This window comes from Oncorhynchus tshawytscha, linkage group LG25, assembly GCF_018296145.1.
Source record: "Oncorhynchus tshawytscha isolate Ot180627B linkage group LG25, Otsh_v2.0, whole genome shotgun sequence".
Classification (NCBI taxonomy): domain Eukaryota; kingdom Metazoa; phylum Chordata; class Actinopteri; order Salmoniformes; family Salmonidae; genus Oncorhynchus; species Oncorhynchus tshawytscha.
The window spans coordinates 2,911,313-2,933,313 of NC_056453.1; the positions used below are offsets into that span (position 1 = coordinate 2,911,313).

Genomic DNA, 22,001 nt, shown 5'->3' on the forward strand with positions numbered 1-22,001 from the left:
GGTGAGATTATGTTGGTTTCATTTGCATATTGGATTATTTTTGCTTTTTACTTGTTAAGGGAGTGTTTGGGGGTACAATTATTTAGTCATGCTTGTCAGTTTTTTCTGTTGATGGGCTTTGAATAATAGTCGTCTTGTCTCTATCTGGCCCTGACAGCGATACACACCCCTGCCCCTGCTGAGCTCTTCATCTCCGGGCCCCTCCCCGGCTCGGGCTCCTTCACCTCTTCCTCGGCCCTGTCCGCCTATCAGCACCCGGCCTCCTTCTCCAGTCGCTCCTTCCCCACCCTCCAGGACACGCCCACGTTCAACTCCACCTCCAACGGACTCCTCTCCCCCCACGACCCTCTGTTGCATATCAAGGGTCCCTCTCAGTCCAGCCTGGGCTTTGACCGCCTCCTGCCCTCCCAGGGCGCCGCCACAGCCTACCGGGGCGGCCAGGACCCCACAGGCGCCTCGTCGGTCCAGGCCTCATCAGCGCGGCACCTACAGTCCCACCAGTTCAACCTGCTGTCCTCTCAGCTGCAGGACCAGTCCTCCCAGTTGTACAACGCCTCAGTGTTCTCCTCAGCCCAGGCTCAGGCCCAGTCTAACTCGATCCAGGAGAGGGCTGTGCCCCGGCAGGACAGCGTGATCAAGCACTACCAGCGGCCCACGCCGTCCCAGTCCCAGCTCTCCTCCTCAGCGGCCCACTCCCTGCAGCATTACCTCAGCTGCGGCGGGGCTGGGTACCAGCAGATCGCCCACCACAGGCAGGCCGGACTCTCTTGCAGCCCCCTAGGCGACCAGAGCCCCTCGGACCACAAGGCCTCTTCCCGGACGGAACAGGTGTACCGGCCCATCATCCAGCCCCCCTACTCGATCTCCACCTCTTCTTCAGCAGCGGGAAAGGGCGCCAAGAGCAACTCCAGCAACGGCTACTCCTCGACCAGCTCGGCGTCCTCCTCCCGTACCCCTCACACGCCCCCTTCTGCGTCCTCCAGCTCTTCAACGACCTCCTCTTCCTCCTCTGCCTCAGGAGCCCACCCCTCCAACTCACTCCCCCCCTCCAGCTCCAGCTCGGCCCCGTCTAGACAGCAGCCTCCCCCTCAGAGTGCTCCAGCTCCCCATCAGCAACCCCCTCCTACCTCTTCCACATCTGTCCAGCAGCCCTTACCCAAACACAGCCTCTCAGGCTACGGCTCACCCGTGCCCCCAGTGAAACCCCCCGCCACCGCTCTCACAGGCCAAACCCCGCCACAACAGCAGAACCAGTCATACTCTCCCAGCCAGCCCCCTCCCTCCCACCTACCCCAGTCCTATGGTGGTTTCAGCTCCCCTCAGGCCCAGGACCTGAGCTCAGCCGGAGGAAGAAAAGGCTACGGAAGCCTGGGAGGGCGAAGCCAGTCGTACTCGGCTGATGTGGTCTACGGGGCTGACTCTGCCTATGGGTCCGTCCCCTCCTCTCTGGGCGGAGCGGGATGTCCATCGCTGGGTTACGGCCCAGGCCACTCCCCAGCTCTTTTACAGTCGAGCGGGTCGTCGGTGGGCGGAACCTCAGGAGGCGGTGGTAGCAGCACCGCAGGAAGCGGGAACTCCGGTTCTGGAGGAGCTGGGAGTAGTATGGCCAATGAGAGAGTAGGTGGCGCCAGAGTAGGGCCTTACCATATCCCTGAGTCTATCCCCTCTCCGTCGGCTAACTCTGGGATCATCCGTCCAGGGTTGCACTCCCCCACCCCTGCCTGCCCCACCCAGTCCCCGGGAGGAACGGCCTCCAACAAATACATCTCCTCTGTCCTCTCTCCCACCTTCATCTCCTCCCCTCAGGGCTACCCCGACACCAGAGGTCCCCAGTCCCAGTCCTACCACCCCACCGCCATCAAGACCAAGTCCGACTCCAGCCGCATGCTAGGTGTGGGCTCCCAGAGGTCTCAAGAGGATGTGGACGATGATGACGACTTTTTGATCCAGCACCTTCTCCAAGCCCAGGCCAGTCCCACACCCCAGGCGTCCCATCACCACTCCCAGCAGCAACAACCTCAACAGACGGCCCAACAACAGGCACCTCTGCAGCCTGTCCCCTCTACCACGGACGGCGGCAAGGGGCTGTCGTCCTACGAGCTCGGCAAGAGCTCTGAGGAGAGGTACCACCTCCAGAGCGTCATCCGCACCCACAGCGCCACCTCCAGTGCCGGTGCCGGATCTGGGGGCGCGGTCACGGGCCTAGACAGCCAGCTGGAGATGTCTCTCAAGAAACATCAACAACAACAGAGGAATGATAGTGAAGGCGGTGGCAGGAGTGGCGGAAGAGGAGGTGCCGAGCAAAGCCACCCCCATCTACACCACCACGACTCCCTGGGGTCGGTGGTGCACTACGGCCGGAGCGACCCGTACTCCCAGCACTCCCTGGGCCCCCAACACTCCTCCCACGCGCAGCAGCAACACGACGCCTCCCACACCCACCTACAGTCCCACGCTCACATGGAGCTGCAGAAGAATCCACAAGAGCGCTCCGAGCTGGTGTACCCTCGCAAGAACCCCGAGGTGCAACAGCACTCTCAATCCTCGGCCTCCCTCATGGATTCCCCCACGGACCAGTCCCACCAGCCGCCCCACCTGCTCCAGTCTGTGCTGTCCCACACCACTCGCAACAAGATGGAGCCCCATCAGCAGCAGCATTCAGTGGGCCAGCAACAAGCAATGATGGATGGAGCCGGAGGGAGAATGGGCGCGGGCAAACACCAGTCCCAGACCCAGCAGGCCTCCCAGCTTCAGCTACAACTCCAGTCCCAGGCTTTGGAGGTCGCAGCGGCAGCGGCTCACTACAACCACGGACCTCCTCGGCAAGACCCGAGCCAGTCCAAGCAGCGACAGCAGAGCTCGGTGGTGTCCTCCCTGGACATGCTTGACCGCTCGCTCTCCCAGACCTCCAGTGCGGACGGAGGGGGAGTGGAGGAGAGGAGAGGAGGAGGAGGTGGTGGTGGTGCAGGAGGAAGAGGTGGAGGGAGCGGAGAGCGCCACAGGCAGCAGCAGCAAGAGCAGCAGAGGCTCTCGTCCCACCACCCTCAACACTCCGCCTCGGAGCTCCACTCTTTCCTCTCTGAGCCCGACATGGGCTTATCCGCCCCCTTGCACGTACACCACCTCCCCCAACACCATCAACACCCCAACTCTCACCACCAGCAAAGCCACTCGGGGCACCACCCCCACTCCCATGGCCACGCTCACCCCCAGGCTCATACTCACCCCCAGCCCCTTCCCTCCACCCACTCCCAGCAACAGGAGTCCCAGTCACACCCGTCCCAGCTCACCCCAGGCCAGCAGGTCCAAATAGACCAGCATCAGCGCACCGAGCAGCACCCATTCGACACGGTCAGCCCTGGGGAGAAAAGCTGTGGCCAGAGCCAGAACCGCTTTGTCACACTCACCTCTATCTGCTTCCCGGACTCGCTCCTGCAGGATGAGGACCGCTCCTTCTTCCCCGGCATGGAGGACATGTTCTGCTCAGACGACTTCTCCAAGTCGAGCTGTGCCGGAGGCGCTGGCCCAGTGCAGGAGGAGATGAACCAGGAGGGACCAGGAGGGGGCCATGAGGAGCCCATGAAGGATAATTCAGGAGGGGGAAGCGGAGGAGCCGGGTATGAAATGCTGGGCGACCAGGGCTATGGGCAATACTGCCACAGGCTTCCCGAGTCCGGCAACCGCACCCTGGACCTGGATGAGCTGCCGTCCACTGTTAACACGGCGCAGCTGGGCCTGATCCAGTCCTCTAGTCCAGGCGGGTGCACCGGTGGAACTGGCACCGGCCCTGGAGGCCTCACCTCGCCCATCTTCTGCTCGTCGCGCCCCAAGAAGCTCCTCAAGTCCAGCTCGTTCCACCTGCTCAAGGAGCGCCGAGACCCCAACACACTGCCCAAAAAGAGCTACGCGCAGGAGTACGAGTTTGAGGATGATGAGGACAAGGACAACCAGCCAGCGGACATCCGTCTGAACAGCCGCCGGCTCCCTGACCACCTCCCCGACCTGGTCTCCAGCTGCCGTAAGACAGGAGGGGGGGCCGGAGGAGGAGGCACGCTCAGCCCCCTCATGGGCGACCTCGACTTCTACCACTCCCTCTGTCCCCCTCCCCAGCTCCTGCCGCAGGACGGGCCCAAGAAGAGGGGCCGTAAGCCCACCAAGCCAAAGAGAGCAGGGCCTCCAAGGCCCAGGGGTAGGCCTCGCATTCGCCCGCAGCCCGAGCAGCACGCACCCCGTGGAATGATGGGAGGTGAGATGGGAGGAGGAACTGAACCAGGAAGTGGGTATGGAGGAGGAATTGAGGTTAAACGGAGCAGGGGCCGTGGTGGTGGCGGAGGCCGAGGGAGAGGGAGGAGAGACGACATGTTTATGGAGATAACTGGGAAGGAGCAGATGCAGCAACACCACCTTAATCGGCAACAGCATCAACTTCACCACCAGGCTCCACCCCCACAGCATCAGGAGCCCATACCGCATCTCAAGGTGAGCGTGGATAATGGAACTGAACTTTGTTAATTTCCAGGGGGAAATGTAGATGTCATTTTTTTAATTTGACCTTTATTTAACTAGGCAAGTCAGTTAAGAACAAATTCTTATTTTCAATGACAGCCTAGGAACAGTGGGCTAACTGCTTTGTTCAGTTGCAGAACGACAGATTTTTTACCTTGTCAGCCCGGGGATTCAAACTTACAACCTTTCGGTTACTAGTCCAACGCTCTAACTGCTAGGCTACCTTCTGTCCCATGTCATTGCAGGCTTATACTTAAAGGGACATTACACTTTTAAATCAAAGTTTGTCAAATGGTTTCAGATCTTTAAAGTAGTCTGTCAAGATTAAACCACATCTTGTAAATATGGATCAACATAACCGATGACATGGGATGCGATTGCATCAGGACATCAGACTCCTTTTGAGTTCCAAATACATCTGACAACTTTTAATTTGAGTGTAATGTTCCTTTAGGTGGTGGGAATAGCCACGTTTTCTGTATTGTACTTTACTCTATTGGCATTTTAATTCAACATTTCCGCCGTTTTTCCTGTCTTAGATCAAACTGCCCATTGGCTCCATGTCCTCTTCCGAAGCCCTGCTGAGGACCGACTCTCTGTCCGGCACGGACCCCGCTCTATCAGACGGCTCAGTGGGCTCTGCTCCCTCCCTTGGCCTAAGTCCTGGACCCCTGTGCGAAGGGGTAGACTCCCACAGGACCCAGGACAAGAGCAAGCAGAAGAGCCAGATACAGAGTGACGGAGTGGATGGCGAGGGCATGGATGGAAGGGTAAGGGACGATTACTCTCTGTTTGGCCACTCAATCAGTCAGCAATTATGGTTAATCCTGCGTGTTGTATGTGACAAAATGTTAGCCATAGCTCGTCAAAAGAAGAGGGAAACTAGTATTTCCCTCTCTCATGAACTGTCTATTTTCTCTCACTCTCTATTCCCCCCGTAACCTCTCCCTCTCTGTCTCTCTCAGGGGAATGAGAAATCAGGCTGCATGGCCTCCTTCATGGACTTCCTCAAGTCGGGAAAGAGACCTCCGGGCTTGGAAATGCAATCAGGAAACAGTGACGTCTCCCCTCTCAAATCTGACGGGCTCTGTCCCCTGTCCCCGCCACCCCCTCCAACTCTGCCTCAGTTCGGTGAGGGCAAGAGCAACAGCGGCCTAGGGGGCTGCCCCAGTCCCTGCAAGCGCACCCTGGACGACGAGCTGAAGAGGAACTTGGAGACGCTGCCCTCGTTCTCCTCAGACGAGGAGGATTCGGTGGGCAAGAACCAGGACCTGCAGAAAAGCATCTCCTCGGCCATCTCGGCGCTCTACGACACGCCGCAGCTGGCCTCGCTTCAGCAGCCCCCACCTTCTCCCCCACCCCAGTCCCAAGACCAACCCAGCCAGGCCCCGCTCACACCGACCACCCTGCAGCCCCCAGCCCTTAGCCCCCAGCCTCCCTCACTCAACCCTCACTCCCAGCCCCAGGCGGCCGAGCCGGCAGTACTACAGCGAGAGGACCAGGAGATGGAGGAGAATGAGGAAGAGAGGAAGGTCCATGGAGGGGGTGATAAGGAGAGTGAAGTGAATGATACGGAAGAGGAGGAGCCAGAGTTGGAGATACTTGGTGCGCCCAGATTGGAAGGTAAGGGAAATACCGGGCCGATACAGATCATATGATCTTGTTGTCGATGATTGCCAATACAGGTATTAAAAAAGGGGAATAAACGTTTTAATTAAAGTTATTGCAGCAGAAAATACATTATTATACAGTGCATTTGGAAAATATTCAGACCCCTTGATTTTTCCACATTTTGTTATTTTATTCTAAAATGGATTAAATTGTTTTTTTCATCATCAATCTACACACTACCCCATGATGAAAAACAAAAAACCTGTTTTTAGAAAATTGTGCAAAGTTATGAAAAATAAACTGAAATATCATATTTACATAATTGTTCGGACTAGTGATGCACTGATCTGACATTTTTGGCCGATATCCAATATTTTCCTTGCCTAAAAAAACTATACAGACATTTACAAATTTAGTGGCCTTTTAACCATTCTAGTACAGTTAAATAGTTAACACCTACACATGGATGCAGCGTTCTAAGGCACTGCTTCTCAGTGCAAGAGGCGTCACTACAGTCCCTGGTTCAAATCCAGGCTGTATCACATCTGGCCGTGATTGGGAGTCCCATAGGGCGGCGCATAATTAGCCCAGCGTCGTCCGGGCCGTCATTGTAAATAAGAATTTTTTTCTTAACTGACTTGCCTAGTCAAATACACACTGACCAAAAAGTTAATATGTTGGCATTTACGTATGTCCCCATTACCAGTAAAACATCATCAAAACCTATTTCTTTCACTTACTTGCTGTGCTGTTTCATTGTTCATTTGTTCAGTCGTTTCATTCTCAACCAGAATTTTTTTGGAACGCCGTTTGGGTCTTCGCTTGTCAAAAAAGCTACACGTCAAATTACACTATTTGACATGCCAAATAAGCTTGTTGACCAATCAGGGCCTGAATATGACTGCACGTTACACAAGAATTTAAAGCGTTAATAATTTTTTACGTAGTTATTACACATTGATTACAGTTTCACTCGTATTTCATATGTTACAATGATACCTATGCTATGATGCTGGTAAAGTTGTCTCACGCACCTACAGTGCTGGTCATTAAAAAAAAGAGCCAGCTAGCTCATGGATGCAAACAATCTGTTTCAGTAGCTATAGTTAGCTAGGTATCATCTCTAAAATAACCCTAATTTATAAGACCGTTCTTATTTGATTAATGGTGGTCTGGCCCAGGCTATGTGAAGTTAGCCACAGTAAGGATTAGTCACAATAATGGACTTTGCGGTTAGCCTTCAAAATAAAAGCATGACATAATTCTACAATTTGTTCATTTGCATCACTGTCAATGATGTACTTTTATTTTCACAGCAAAACCGCAAATTCCACTATTGTGCCTTATTGTGGCTAGCTTCACAACCCGGTCCGGGTGAGCCTCACTAGCCAGCTGAAGCTAACTGGCTGCTTTTTCTACTGGCGTGCTTGGTAGTGTGTACAGGTGCTCGACCAGTCGGCGAAAGTCAACATCACCCACGACAGAGAACTGAATTCCATTATCTTGGCTTAATTGGATTTCGCCTTTGAGTTACCTCGCCGAAATGTTCTTACTCTTTCAAATGACTGCTTGACTTGCTGACTGCTCGATCCACACAGCAGATCTTGTGGGCTAGGTTAGGAATGCTGTGTTGCACGTGAAGTGCAACATTGTATGTGGCGTTATTACGTTATATAGGTATGCATGGTACCTTTGACATCGGTTTTTAACATCGGCGTTAAACAAGACATTGGGCCGATACTGATGTTGGCATTTTTAGCTAATATTGGCCCATTTCTGGTATGTTCACCGGTATATTGTGCATCCCTAATTCAAACCCTTTACTCAGTACTTTGTTGAAGCACCTTTGGCACTGATTACATTCTTGAGTCTTCTTGGGTATGACGCTACAAGCTTGGCACACACGTATTTGGACAGTTACGCCCATTCTTCTCTGCAGATCCTCTCAAGCTCTGTCAGGTTGGATGGGGAGCGTTGCTGCACAGCTTTTTTTTTCAGGTCTCTCCAGGGATGTTCGATCGGGTTCAAGTCTGGGCTCTGGCTGGGCCACTCAAGGACATTCAGCGACTTGTCCTGAAGCCACTCCTGTGTTGTCTTGGCCGTGTGCTTAGGGTCATTGTCCTGTTGGAAGGTGAACCTTCGGCCCAGTCTGCGGTCCTGAGTACTCTGGAGCAGGTTTTCATCAAGGATCTCTGTGCTCTAGTCATCTTAGCCATGATCCTGACTGGTCTCCCAGGTACTTGTCGCTGAAAAACATCCCCACAGCATGATGCTGCCACCACAATGCTTCACCGTAGGAATTGTGCCAGGTTTCCTTCAGACTTGACGCTTGGCATTCAGGGCAAGGAGTTCAATATTGGTTTCATCAGACCAGAGTCTCTTGTTCCTTGTGGTCTGAGAGTCTTTAGGTGCCTTTTGGCAAATGCCAAGCAGGCTGTCATGTGCCTTTTACTGAGGAGTGGCTTCTGTCTGGCCACTGTACCATAAAGGCCTGATTTGGTGCATCAGAGATGGGAAAACCATCTCCACAGAGAAACTCTAGAACTCTCTGTGACCATCGGGTTCTTGGTCACCTCCCTGACCAAGGCCCTTTTCCCCTGATTGCTCAGTTTGGCTGGGCGGGCAGCTCTAGGAAGAGTCTTGGTGGTTCCAACTTCCGTTTAAGATTGATGGAGGCCACTGTGTTCTTGGGGACCTTCAATGATGCAGAAATGTTTTGGTACCCTTCCCCAGATCTGTGCCGAGCTCGACACAATCCTGTCTCTGAGCTCTAGGGACAATTCCTTCGACCTCATGGCTTGGTATTTGCTCTGACATACGCTGTCAACTGTGGCACCTTTTTATATGGACAGGTGGGTGCCTTTCCAGATCATGTCCAATCAATTGAATTTACCACAGGTGGACTCCAATCAAGTTGTAGAAACAAACAAGGCTGATCAATGGAAACAGCATGCGCCTGAGCTCAATTTCAAGTAGTAAAGGGTCTGAATTCTTATGTAAATAAGGTATTTCTGTTTTTTAAATGTATTTATAAATTAGCCAAAAATTAAAACCTGTTTTTGCTTTGTCATGATGTGGTATTGTGGGCAGATTGTATTTTAAAAAATCCATTTTAGAATTGGACTGTAATGTAACAAAATGTGGAAAAAGTCAAGGTGTCTAAATACTTTCCGAAGGCACTGTATATACAAAAGTATGTGGACACCCCTTCAAATTTGTGGATTCTGCTATTTCAGCCACACCTATTGCTGACAGGTGTATAAAATTGGGCACACAGCCACGCAATCTCCATCGAAAAACATTGGCAGTAGAATGGCCTTACTGAATAGCTCAGTGACTTTCAACATGGCACCGTCATAGGATGCCACCTTCCCAACAATTCAGTTAGTGAAATTTCTACCCTGCTAGAGCTGCCCCGGTCAGCTGTAAGTGCTGTTATTGTGAAGTGGTAGGCCACAGACGCTTACAGAACGGGACCGCAGAGTGCTGAAGCCCATAGAGTGTAAAAATCGTCTTTTCTTTTGCAACACTCACTACCGATTTCCAAGCTGCCTCTGAAAGCAGTGTCAGCTCAATAACTTTTTGTCTGTAGCTTCCTGAAATGGGTTTCCATGGCTGAGCAGCTCCACACAAGCCTAAGGTCACCCTGCGTAGTGCCAAGCGTCGGCTGGAAGGGTATAAAGCTTGGACTCTGGAGCAGTGGAAATATTTTCTTTGCGAATCACACTTCATCTGGCAGTCCGATCGACAAAGCTAGGTTAGGCAGATGCCAGGAGAACGATACCTGTCCCTCTGCATAATGCCAAATGTAAAGTTTGGTGGAGGAGGAATAATGGTTTGGTGCTGTTTTTCAGTGAAAGGACATCTTAATGCTACGGCATACAATGACATTCTGTTCTTCCAACTTTGTGGCAACAGGTTGTGGAAGGCCCTTTCCTGTTTTAGCATGGCAATGCCCCCATGCACAAAGCGAGGTCCATACAGAGATTGTTTGTCAAGATCAGTGTGGAAGAACTTGACTGGCCTGCACAGAGCCCTGACCTCAACCCCATCAAACACCTTTGGGATGAATTGGAACGCCCACTGTGAGCCAGGCTTAATCACCCAACATCAGTGCCCGATCTCACTAATGCTCTTGTGGCTGCATGGAAGAAAGTCCCCACAGCAATGTCCCAACATCCCAGAAGAGTGGAGGCTGTTATAGTAGCAAAGAGGCGACCGGCAACATAGTAATGCCCATGATTTTGGAATCAGATGTTCGAGATGTACTTTTCGTTACTTTTGTTCAGGTAGTGGATGTTGCAAACGATCACTTAGTAGTCATTTTTGGGACATTCCCCACATATTCACTATTTTGTCTGAGATGTAATAGTATACATAACTGTCCTATAATATCGACTGTCGTCTGGTACTGATAGCCTATATGTTTTATTGGTAGAGAATGTCTGTAGGCTGTGCATCTCTTTGTGGAACCACAAAATATTTCTTATTTATTACAGTACTTTTCTTCATAGTCTTATTTCAGCTCATGCCCCAATTTTCTTGGAATTAATTTCACGGCATACCTCATGAAAGTAATTATTTTAGCCTCTGGCTTAGCAGTTGCTGTAGAATTCAGTCATTGATTCCATTTCCTGTGCACACAGTAAAGAACTGATTAAAAGATTGATTAAAATTGTTATATTTCTGATAGCTTGAACTAAATCAGACCCACTGATGTTTACGGCTGTTTTTGGTTATTTAAAGGAATGATAGATACCCACTGAGCTATTCCACACCAAGACAGCCCAAAAATATGTTTTGTGTCTGATTGTTCTGGAAATTGTCACATAGAAGCTTCATCGGGAGGAAGGATCTTTGACATGCGTTTTACATTTGTGTCACATACATGGTTTATTTTAGGCCCATTTTTGACCTATACGTGCCTTCTGTAAGACCCTATGATCTGTGAACCGAACCATACATCATACAGACATCGTTGTGTAATTATACTCCTTATAGCAAGGATCATCGACTAGATTCAGCTGTTGGACGATTTTCCTTTTCTTGAGCGGATGGTCAGGGGGCATGATTACCTATCATTTAAGAGTGTTGGACAAGTAATCAAAAGGTTGCTGGACCTAATCCCTGAGCTGACTCAGTGAAAAATCTGTCTGTTAAGCAAGGCACTTAACCCTAATAGCTCATGTAAGTCGCTCTGGATAAGAGTGTCTGTTAAATGTAAATGTATTTGTAGACCGCAAATTGACTGCAAGAAGTCCAAACGGCTTTAATATTTGACTAAAACGTAATACTTTGGAGCAGATTTCCAAAATGTTAATCACTTGGTGCTGATTTGCTGTTTTTACAGTCTTATGTCCAACAATTTTTAAAAAACAACTAATGAATACTTTTTTGCTAAACTTGCGGGGACCAAATAAAATCCCCAGTGGGCCAAATTCAGGCTGCCATTTGGGGAATCCTGCCTTTATAGTGAGCTCTCAAATGGAATATGTCTTAATTCTGAAATACAAATTTTCACATTCATTTTTTTCAACATATTTAATATCTCAGACGTACCGTTTTTAAACCATTGTTTGGAACAATATACTCTTCAAACACTCCATTTCTAAAGTGAGCTCTGGTACTTATGACCCATTTCATACATAGAAATGGACATTTATAGATCATTAACCAGTCACAACCCTTAGGATTGCACATTCGGCAAATCGCCAACAGAAGATGTTTCCTTTTAATCAATTTTCCCGTTCACATACCATTTATCATAACTTCAAAATTAGAGCCCATTCTGGAAATGATGTATCCATAAAGTTTATTGTTCCATAAAATGAACAGAATCAAATCGGGTACTTTTGAGATATTAATATTTTTAATGTTGAATAAATGAACGTGATAAATTATATTTCCGAATCTAGATGTACTCCATATGTTAGAAAACACTATAACGACACAAAGATGTACGGTCACGGTTCATAGTGTCTTACAGGAAGCATGTAATGTGTCTTCGGAAAGTATTCAGACCCCTTGACTTTTTCCACATTTTGTTACGGTACATCCTTATTCTAAAATGGATTAAATAAAACACATTTGTTGTCAATCTACACACAATAACCCATAATGACAAAATGAAAACGGTTAATATTTTTTTGCATACAGTGGGGCAAAAAAGTATTTAGTCAGCCACCAATTGTGCAAGTTCTCCCACTTAAAAAGATGAGAGGCCTGTAATTTTCATCATAGGTACACTTCAACTATGACAGACAAAATGAGAAAGAAAAATCCAGAAAATCACATTGTAGGATTTTTAAAATGAATTTATTTGCAAATTATGGTGGAAAATAAGTATTTGGTCACCTACAAACAAGCAAGATTTCTGACTCTCACAGACCTGTAACTTCTTCTTTAAGAGGCTCCTCTGTCCTCCACTCGTTACCTGTATTAATGGCACCTGTTTGAACTTATCAGTATAAAAGACACCTGTCCACAACCTCAAACAGTCACACTCCAAACTCCACTATGGCCAAGACCAAAGAGCTGTCAAAGGACACCAGAAACAAAATTGTAGACCTGCACCAGGCTGGGAAGACTGAATCTGCAATAGGTAAGCAGCTTGGTTTGAAGAAATCAACTGTGGGAGCAATTATTAGGAAATGGAAGACAAAAAAGACCACTGATAATCTCCCTCGATCTGGGGCTCCACGCAAGATGGAGGACCTAGTGAATGACCTAGTGAATGACCTGCAGAGAGCTGGGACCAAAGTAACAAAGCCTACCATCAGTAACACACTATGCCGCCAGGGACTCAAATCCTGCAGTGCCAGACGTGTCCCCCTGCTTAAGCCAGTACATGTCCAGGCCCGTCCGAAGTTTGCTAGAGAGCATTTGGATGATCCAGAAGAAGATTGGGAGAATGTCATATGGTCAGATGAAACCAAAATATAACTTTTTGGTTAAAACTCAACTCCTCGTGTTTGGAGGACAAAGAATGCCGAGTTGCATCCAAAGAACACCATACCTACTGTGAAGCATGGGGGTGGAAACATCATGCTTTTGGGCTGTTTTTTCTGCAAAGGGACCAGGACGACTGATCTGTGTAAAGGAAAGAATTAATGGGGCCATGTATCGTGAGATTTTGAGTGAAAACCTCCTTCCATCAGCAAGGGCATTGAAGATGAAACGTGGCTGGGTCTTTCAGCATGACAATGATCCCAAACACACTGCCCGGGCAATGAAGGAGTGGCTTCGTAAGAAGCATTTCAAGGTCCTGGAGTGGCCTAGCCAGTCTCCAGATCTCAACCCCATAGAAAATCTTTGGAGGGAGTTGAAAGTCCGTGTTACCCAGCAACAGCCCCAAAACATCAGTGCTCTAGAGGAGATCTGCATGGAGGAATGGGCCAAAATACCAGCAACAGTGTGTGAAAACCTTGTGAAGACTTACAGAAAACGTTTGACCTCTGTCATTGCCAACAAAGGGTATATAACAAAGTATTGAGAAACTTTTGTTATTGACCAAATACTTATTTTCCACCATAATTTGCAAATAAATTCATAAAAAATCCTACAATGCGATTTTCTGGATTTTTATTTCTAATTTTGTCTGTCATAGTTGAAGTGTGCCTATGATGACAAATACAGGCCTCATCTTTTTAAGTGGGTGAACTTGTACAATTGGTGGCTGACTAAATCATTTTTTGCCCCACTGCATGTATTAAAAAAATACCTAATTTCCATAAGTTCTCAGACCATTTGCTATGAGAATCGAAATTGAGCTCCGGTGCATCTTGTTTCCATTGTTCATCCTTCAGATGATTTGGAAAGAGGCACACCTGTGTTTAGGTCCCACAGTTGACAGTGCATGTCAGAGCAAAAACCAAGCCCTGAGGTCAATGGAATAGTCCGTAGAGCTCCGAGACAGGATTGTGCCGAGGCACAGATCTGGGGATGGTACCAAAACATTTCTGCAGCATTAAAGGTCCCGAAGAACACAGAGCTGGTGGTCCCAAAGAAGGGCCTTGGTCAGGGAGTTGACCAAGAACCTATGGTCACTCTGACAGAGTTCCTCTGTGGAGATGGGAGAACCTTCCAGAAGGACAACCATCTCTGCAGCACTCCACCAATCAGGCCATTATGGTAGAGTGGCCAGACGTAAGCCACTCCTCAGTAAAAAGCACATGACAGCTCACTTGGAGTCTTCCAAATGGTACCTAAAGACTCTCAGACTATGAGAAACAAGATTCTCTGGTCTGATGAAACCAAGATTGACGTCTTTGGCCTGAATGCCAAGTGTCATGTCTGGAGGAAACATGGCACCATTCCTTTGGTGAAGCATTGTGGTGGCAGCATCATGCTGTGGAGATGTTTTTCAGTGGCAGGGATTGGGAGAATAGGCAGGATCATGGCTAAGATGACTAGAGCAAAGTACAGAGCTCCTTGATGAAAAGCTGCTCCAGAGTACTCGGGACCGCAGACTGGGCCGACGGTTCACCTTCCAACAGGACAATGACCCTAAGCACACGGCCAAGACAACACAGGAGTGGCTTCAGGACAAGTCACTGAATGTCCTTGAGTGGCCCAGCCTGAGCCTGGACTTGAACCGAATCGAACATCCCTGGAGAGACCAGAAAATAGCTGTGCAGCAACGCTCCTTATCCAATCTGACAGAGCTTGCGAGGATCTGCAGAGAAGAATGGGAGAAACTCCCCAACTACAGGTGCGCCAAGCGTGTAGTGTTTTCGCTTTGTCATTATGAGGTATTGTAGGCCGTCATTTTAAATAAGAATTTGCACTTAACTGACTTGTCTAGTTAAATAAAGGTTAAATAAATTTAAAAACTAACTGTCCAAAAACATGTGTGCCAAGGTTGTAGAGTCATACCCCAGAAGACTCGAGGCTGTAATCACTTCCAAAGATGCTTCAACAAAGTACTGAGTAAATGCTCTGAATGCTCATGCAAATGTTATTTCAGATTTTTTTTTAAATATAAATTTGCAAAACTTTATAGAAAATGTTTTTTACTTTGTCATTGTGGGGTGTTGTGTGTAGATTGTTGAGGGGGGGGTGGGGTGTAATCCATTTTTGAATAAGGCTGTAAAATATCAAAATGTGGGAAAAATCAAGGGATCTGAACTTTCCGACTACACTGTAGAGGTCTAAAAAGGGCCTAAAATGGCCACTTTCATCATGATTTTCTTAGTTGTTTTTGTGTGTTTGTTACAAATTTGAAAAGCATGTTTAACATCCCTCATATTCTATGATCTGAAAAATATTTTGTGGAATATGGTGTGGAGTCGCATTTTGATTCTTGAAGAAAAATCACCACTCATCTCCTTTTATTCCAGCCTCAGCACCAGTCGTTCCCTCACCTCTCTCCGCCTCCCCCGCTCAGTCCTTCTCTCCCTCTCCCCCACCTTCCCCCTTACTTCTCCTCTCTCTCCCTTCATCACCCCTGCCCCCACAAGAGGCGGCACAACAGAAGCAGTCCCAACCTCCGAGCCCCCTCCCTCCTTCCATTCCTTCTCTTCCTCCTGCTCCCGCCACCCTCCCTCCCTCCTCCCAGACTCCCCCGGCCTCGGATTCCCCCGAGCCAGCACTGGAGCCCCCCGCGTCCCCGGAAGACGCCCCCGCCCCTCAGGTCACCTCGCTGCACGTGGCCCAGAAGCAGGAGGACGCCGCCATTGCTGGAGAGAGCGAGGATGACAAGAGCGAGAGTGGAGGGGAAGGCATTTTCCGAGAGAGGGACGAGTTTGTGGTGCGCGTAGAAGACATCGGAACTATGAAGGTATTTGTGTGTGTTGCGTTTTTGTGTAACATAATAAAGGCATCACTAACCACCAGATCAACAGTTAGATTGTTTCTCAATCTCCAGCTGTTCTTCCATAAGTTGATTGTGTGTGTGTTCAGTATGCATTAAATCCCTCACCCCTCTTTCCACAGCTGGCCCTGAAGACCGGTCGAGAACCTCCCCCCATCTGGAGGGTGCAGAAAGCCCTGCTGCAGAAGTTCAGCCCTGAGATTAAGAACGGACAGAGGCAGTTCTGTGCCACCAGCAACGTGAGTCAGTCGGTCTGTCCACCCGGCACAGTGGTATTCATACTATTCCTACCCCATTTTTTTTCCCCCTCAAAGAATTTCTTGTTGCCGGACCTCACAACCTTAATCTGTAAATTTATATTTTTACATCAACAGAACCATCAATTCATTGCATTTTCATCTCAATAAATACATTCACTCAATACGATTGTATTTTTCAAATGATCTTTCTCAGAAACTTTTGTATATTTTCCCTTAATTTTGTGTTCCACTGACCCAACACATGAAGATCACTGCTCAATGTCAACACAGAATGCATGTTTCTGTCTATCAGCAGGGCGGGCACGCATCGTAAAATGTCTTAAACATTTCGTAAATGGAAATGAGCGTTGCATAGGACAAGTTCGGATAGTCTCTCCCAGTACCTTTTCCACAATTACGTGCCTAAGGTTCCACATGAAGATCAATGCTTTGCCCGACTGTGTGATTGTTGGTTTCAGGTCTTCTTAATTGCAGTCGCTGAGCATCTTACGAGTGCTATATCATATTAACGTGATTCCTGAGATCTAAAACTGTTCCTAGATCAGCATGCTGACTATTTTTTGTTTTGGATGATAAGAAATGGACAGTGGGAACCTGGTCCTTGGTCAACATTCCTACTCTGAGACACTCTGAATATAGAACCAAATAAACTGCAGCACGACTGCAATAAAGATGACCTGGAAGAGACCCACTGATTTGTGTGGACACCAGGATGACTATCTGTTAAATAAGTAGCTCTTAGGCATCCCAATAAACAAAATGGCTGCTCTTTCTTTTTCTTAGTATCTGGGCTACTTTGGTGACGCCAAGAGGCGATACCAGCGCCTGTACGTCAAGTTTCTGGAGAACATCAACAAGAAGGACTATGTGAGAGTGTGCTCTCGACGACCCTGGCACAGACCATCCGGACTGAGGTACCCATCTATACACCTATTTCCCGACTGCGTCATGAAAAGTTGCATGCGTAGGTCTTCATCAGAAACGTAGCAGTGGATACGATCACATGCAAGTTAACACATAATCAGATGGTTATCATCAGAGGATTGATTACCTTAACAGTCAGTTAAGGTAAAATCACAAATAGAGCTGGATAAAGCCAGAACAATAATATACATGCCTATAGCCGTCGGTCTTGCGTGAAAATGGCTTTATTTTAGACATGTACAGTTGAAGTTGGAGGTTAACATACACCTTAGCCAAATACATTTAAACTCAGTTTTTCAGAATTCCTGACATTTAATCCTAGTAAAAATTCCCTGTCTTAGGTCGGTTAGGATCACCACTTTGTTTTAAGAATGTGAAATGTCAGAATAATAGTAGAGAGAGTGATTTTATTTCAGCTTTTTTCTTTCATCACATTCCCAGTGGGTCAGAAGTTTACAAACGCAATTAGCCTATTCCTCCTGACAGAGCTGGTGTAAGTGAGTCAGGTTTGTAGGCCTCCTTGCTCGCACACACTTTCAGTTCTGGCAAGAAATTTAGGATAGGATTGAGGTCAGGGCTTTGTGATGGCCACTCCAATACCTTGACTTTGTTGTCCTTAAGCTATTTTGCCACGACATAGGAAATATGCTTGGGGTCATTGTCCATTTGGAAGACCCATTTGCGACCAAGCTTTAACTTCCTGACTGATGTCTTGAGATGTTGCTTCAATATCTCCACATAATTTTCTTTCCTCATGAGGCCATCCATTTTTGTGAAGTGCGCCAGTCCCTCCTGCAGCAAAGCACCCCCACAACATGATGCTGCCACCCCTGTGCTTCACGGTTGGGATGGTGTTATTCGGCGTGTAAGCCTTCCCCTTTTTCCTCCAAACATAACAATGGTCATTATGGCCAGACATTTCTATTTTTGTTTCATCAGACCAGAGGACATTTCTCCAAAAAGTGAGACAAAGTACGATCTTTGTTCCCATGTGCAGTTGCAAACAGTAGTCTGGCTTTTTTATGGTGGCTTCTTCCTTGCTGAGCGGCCTTTCAGGTTATGTCGATATAGGACTCGTTTACTGTGGATATAGATACTTTTGTACCTGTTTCCTCCAGCATCTTCACAAGGTCCTTTGCTGTTGTTCTGGAATTGATTTGCACTTTTCGCACCACAGTACGTTCATCTCTAGGAGACAGAAAGCGTCTTCTTCCTTAGCGGTATTACGTCTGCGTGGTCCCATGGTGTTTATTCTTGCGTACTATTGTTTGTACAGATGAACGTGGTACCTTCAGGTGTTTTGGAAATTGCTCCCAATGATGAACCAGACTTGTCGAGGTCAACAATTTTATTTCTGAGGTTTTGGCTGATTTCTTTTGATTTTCCCATGATGTCAAGCAAAGAGGCACTGAGTTTGAAGGTAGGCCTTGAAATACATCCACAGGTACACCTCCAATTGACTCAAGTTATGTCAAATAGCCTATCAGAAGCTTCTAAAGCCATGACATCATTTTCTGGAATTTTCCAAGCTGGTTAAAGGTACAGTCAACTTGGTGTATGTAAACTTCTGACCCACTGGAATTGTGATACAATGAATTATAAGTGAAATAATCTGCCTGTAAACAATTGTTGGAAAAATGACTTGTGTCATGCACAGTGTAGATGTCCTAACCGACTTGCCAAAACTTTAGTTTGTTAACAAGAAATGTGTGGAGTGGTTGAAAAATGAGTTTTAATGACTCCAACCTAAGTGTATGAAAACTTCCGACTTCAACTGTACATTGTATATGCCTTCACTTCTCAAAGGGTTTCTTCCACCTTGTCATTGAACAGTTCATAGGACAGTGTTGTCTGAAATTGTATTACTTGCACCTTTTAAATATACATTTCAGAGCGTGCTGTCCTGTTCAATGTCCAAGGACAAGACATAAGAGGAACATACTAGCCTAAAGAGCTAACATGGTGTTTGTACTTCCATCTAGCCATCCAGTGTTCCCAAAAATCTGAAGTAGCCAGCATTCTGAAAAAAGTTGCCAGCTAGGGGGGTGAGAGGGCATGACCCCCACAAAATTAGGGTTAGTAGTCATCTATTTGGTTGGAAGTGGGTGGTTATAGAACTGGGCATCTGAAATATGGTTGCTTTCTCTTTATTTAATTCTCTACTCTTCTTCAACAGGCAACAGGTCCTCCCCAAAATGGCGTCCCCGCCTCTCACCACCCAGACCCCGCCCCGAGCTGAGAAGGAGGAGAGGGAGCAGCGAGTGGCACCGCGAGTGGCACCGGCGCGAGAGCCGGTGCAGCGTGAGCCCAGGGAGAGAACAAGGGCAAAGAACGAACAGCGAGAGAAGGAGAAGGCGGCTGCGGTAGTGAAAGAGGAGTTGGAGAAAGAAAAGCAGAGGGAGAAAGAGAAGAGGGTGCAGCCGTCTCAGAAGCCCGAGAAACGGGCTGCCACAGTGGCAACGACAGAACGAGGGAAGGAGAAGAAAGGGGGAGTGGAGAAAGGGAAGACGGTAGAGCGCCCTCCCAAGTCGAAGCCAGCCAAGGTCAAGGCGGAACCTCTTCCGAAAAAGAGGAAGTGGCTGAAGGGGGTCCCCTCGTCGTCTGATTCCGACTCATCTGACGAGGCAGCCAGCGAGGATGAGAGTAAGAAGCGTTTTTTGCCTTAGGGCCAGTTTCTTAGACACAGATTAAGCCTAGTCCAGGACTAAAACGCATTCTCAATGGAGATTCTCAGAGTTAAAAGCTATTTCCATTGTGAATGTAGCCTGTAATACTTTATTATTTTGTGAAGCAGTCTTGTACTGATTGTTACACTATATAGTGCACTCCTTTTGACCAGAGCCCAATGGGCCCCCGTAAAAAACTACTGCACTATAAAGGGATTACGGTGCCAATTGGAACGTAGTCCCTTCAAAGTATTCATACTCTTTGACTTATTCCACATTTTGTAGTTAAAGCCTGAATTCAAAATGGATTACATTTATATTTTTCTCACCCATCTATCTCCTCACAATACCTCATTATGAAAAAGTGAAAACATATTTTTAGAAATGTTTGCAAATTTCATTGAAAATGAAATGCAGAAATATCTGATTTACATAAGTATTCACAAAATTTTGTCAATAGTTTGAATTAGCACCCTTTTGAAGCTTAGTCTCTTTCTGGGTAAGTCTCTCTTAGAGCTTTCCACACCTTGATTGTGCAACATTTGACCATTATGTTTTTCAAAATTCTTCATGCTCTGTCAAATTGTTTGTTGATCCCTGCTAGACAACCATTTTTTTAGGTCTTCCCATAGATTTTCAAGTAGATTTAAGTCAAAACTGTAACTCGGCCACTCAGGAACATTCACTGTCTTCTTGGTAAGCAACTCCAGTTTAGATTTGGCCTTGTGTTTTAGGTTATTGTCCTGTGGAAAGGAGAATTAATCTCCTAGTGTCTGGTGGAAAGCAGACGGAACCAGGTTTTCCTCTAGGATTTTGCCTACATTCTGTTTATTTTTATCCTGAAAAACTCTCCAGTCCTTAACGATTACAAGCATACCCATAACATGATGCAGCCACCACTATGCTTGGAATTATGGAGAGAGGTACTCAGTAATGCGTTGTATTGGATTTGCCCCAAACAACAATTGAGGACAAAAAGTTAATTTCTTTGCCACATTTTTTGCAATATTATTTTAATGCCTTGTTGCAACATTTTTTTTAAATGTAGTGCCTTGTTACAAACAGGATTCATGTTTTTGAATATTTTTTTGCAATATTATTTTAATGCCTTGTTGCAACATTTAAAAAAAATGTAGTGCCTTGTTACAAACAGGATTCATGTTTTTGAATATTTTTGTTCTGTACAACCTTCATTCTTTTCACTCTGTCAATTAGGTTAGTATTGTGGAGTAACAACGATGTTGTTGATCCATCCTCAGTTTTCTCTTATCAAAGCCATTCAATACTGTAGCTGTTTTAAAGTCACCATTGGCTTCATGCTGAAATCCCGGAGCGGTTTCCTTCCTCTCCAGCAACTGAGTTAGGAAGGACACCTGTATTTTTGTCACTGTTGTGTATTGATACACCATCCAAAGTGTAATTAGTAACAGATATTAATTGTCTGCTGATACAAATTTTACCCATCTACCAAAAGGTGCCCTTCTTTGCGAGGCATTGGAAAACCTCACTGGTCTTTGTGGTTGTATCTGTTTGAAATTCACTGCTCGACTGAGAAACCTTAAAATTATCTGTGTGTGCGGGGTACAGATATGAGTTAAGTCATTCAACATTTATGTTAAACACTATTATTGCATTGGCTTCATGGTGAAATCCCTGAGCGGTTTCCTTCGTCTCCGGCAACTGAGTTAGAAAGGACGCCTGTATATTTGTAGTGACTGGGTGAGGCTTGCCATAACACAACTGAGTTAGAAAGGACGCCTGTATATTTGTAGTGACTGGGTGAGGCTTGCCATAACACAACTGAGTTAGAAAGGACGCCTGTATATTTGTAGTGACTGGGTGAGGCTTGCCATAACACAACTGAGTTAGAAAGGATGCCTGTATATTTGTAGTGACTGGGTGAGGCTTAACCATAACACAACTGAGTTAGAAAGGACGCCTGTATATTTGTAGTGACTGGGTGAGGCTTAACCATAACACAACTGAGTTAGAAAGGATGCCTGTATATTTGTAGTGACTGGGTGAGGCTTGCCATAACACAACTGAGTTAGAAAGGACGCCTGTATATTTGTAGTGACTGGGTGAGGCTTAACCATAACACAACTGAGTTAGAAAGGACGCCTGTATATTTGTAGTGACTGGGTGAGGCATAACACAACTGAGTTAGAAAGGACGCCTGTATATTTGTAGTGACTGGGTTGGCATAACAAAAGGGATTGAATA

The 22,001-nt window shown here is 47.1% G+C and overlaps 1 protein-coding gene across 2 annotated transcripts in view; it reads left to right on the forward strand.

Moving 5' to 3' along the window:
* The window catches only part of LOC112232883 (proline-rich protein 12-like), a 53,678-nt gene that overhangs the window by 13,544 nt on the left and 18,133 nt on the right, over nucleotides 1–22,001 (forward strand). Inside the window, exons 4-10 of one of the 2 annotated variants that reach the window (XM_024400152.2) lie at nucleotides 158–4,479; nucleotides 5,046–5,276; nucleotides 5,472–6,129; nucleotides 15,456–15,895; nucleotides 16,051–16,167; nucleotides 16,972–17,102; nucleotides 19,095–19,190. In XM_024400152.2, coding sequence (XP_024255920.1) covers nucleotides 158–4,479; nucleotides 5,046–5,276; nucleotides 5,472–6,129; nucleotides 15,456–15,895; nucleotides 16,051–16,167; nucleotides 16,972–17,102; nucleotides 19,095–19,119 — 5,924 coding nt within the window. In that variant the 3' untranslated portion in view covers nucleotides 19,120–19,190. Of the gene's footprint in view, nucleotides 1–157; nucleotides 4,480–5,045; nucleotides 5,277–5,471; nucleotides 6,130–15,455; nucleotides 15,896–16,050; nucleotides 16,168–16,971; nucleotides 17,103–19,094; nucleotides 19,191–19,288; nucleotides 19,756–22,001 lie in introns of those variants that run through there. The other variant, XM_024387364.2, reaches the window with a different exon arrangement.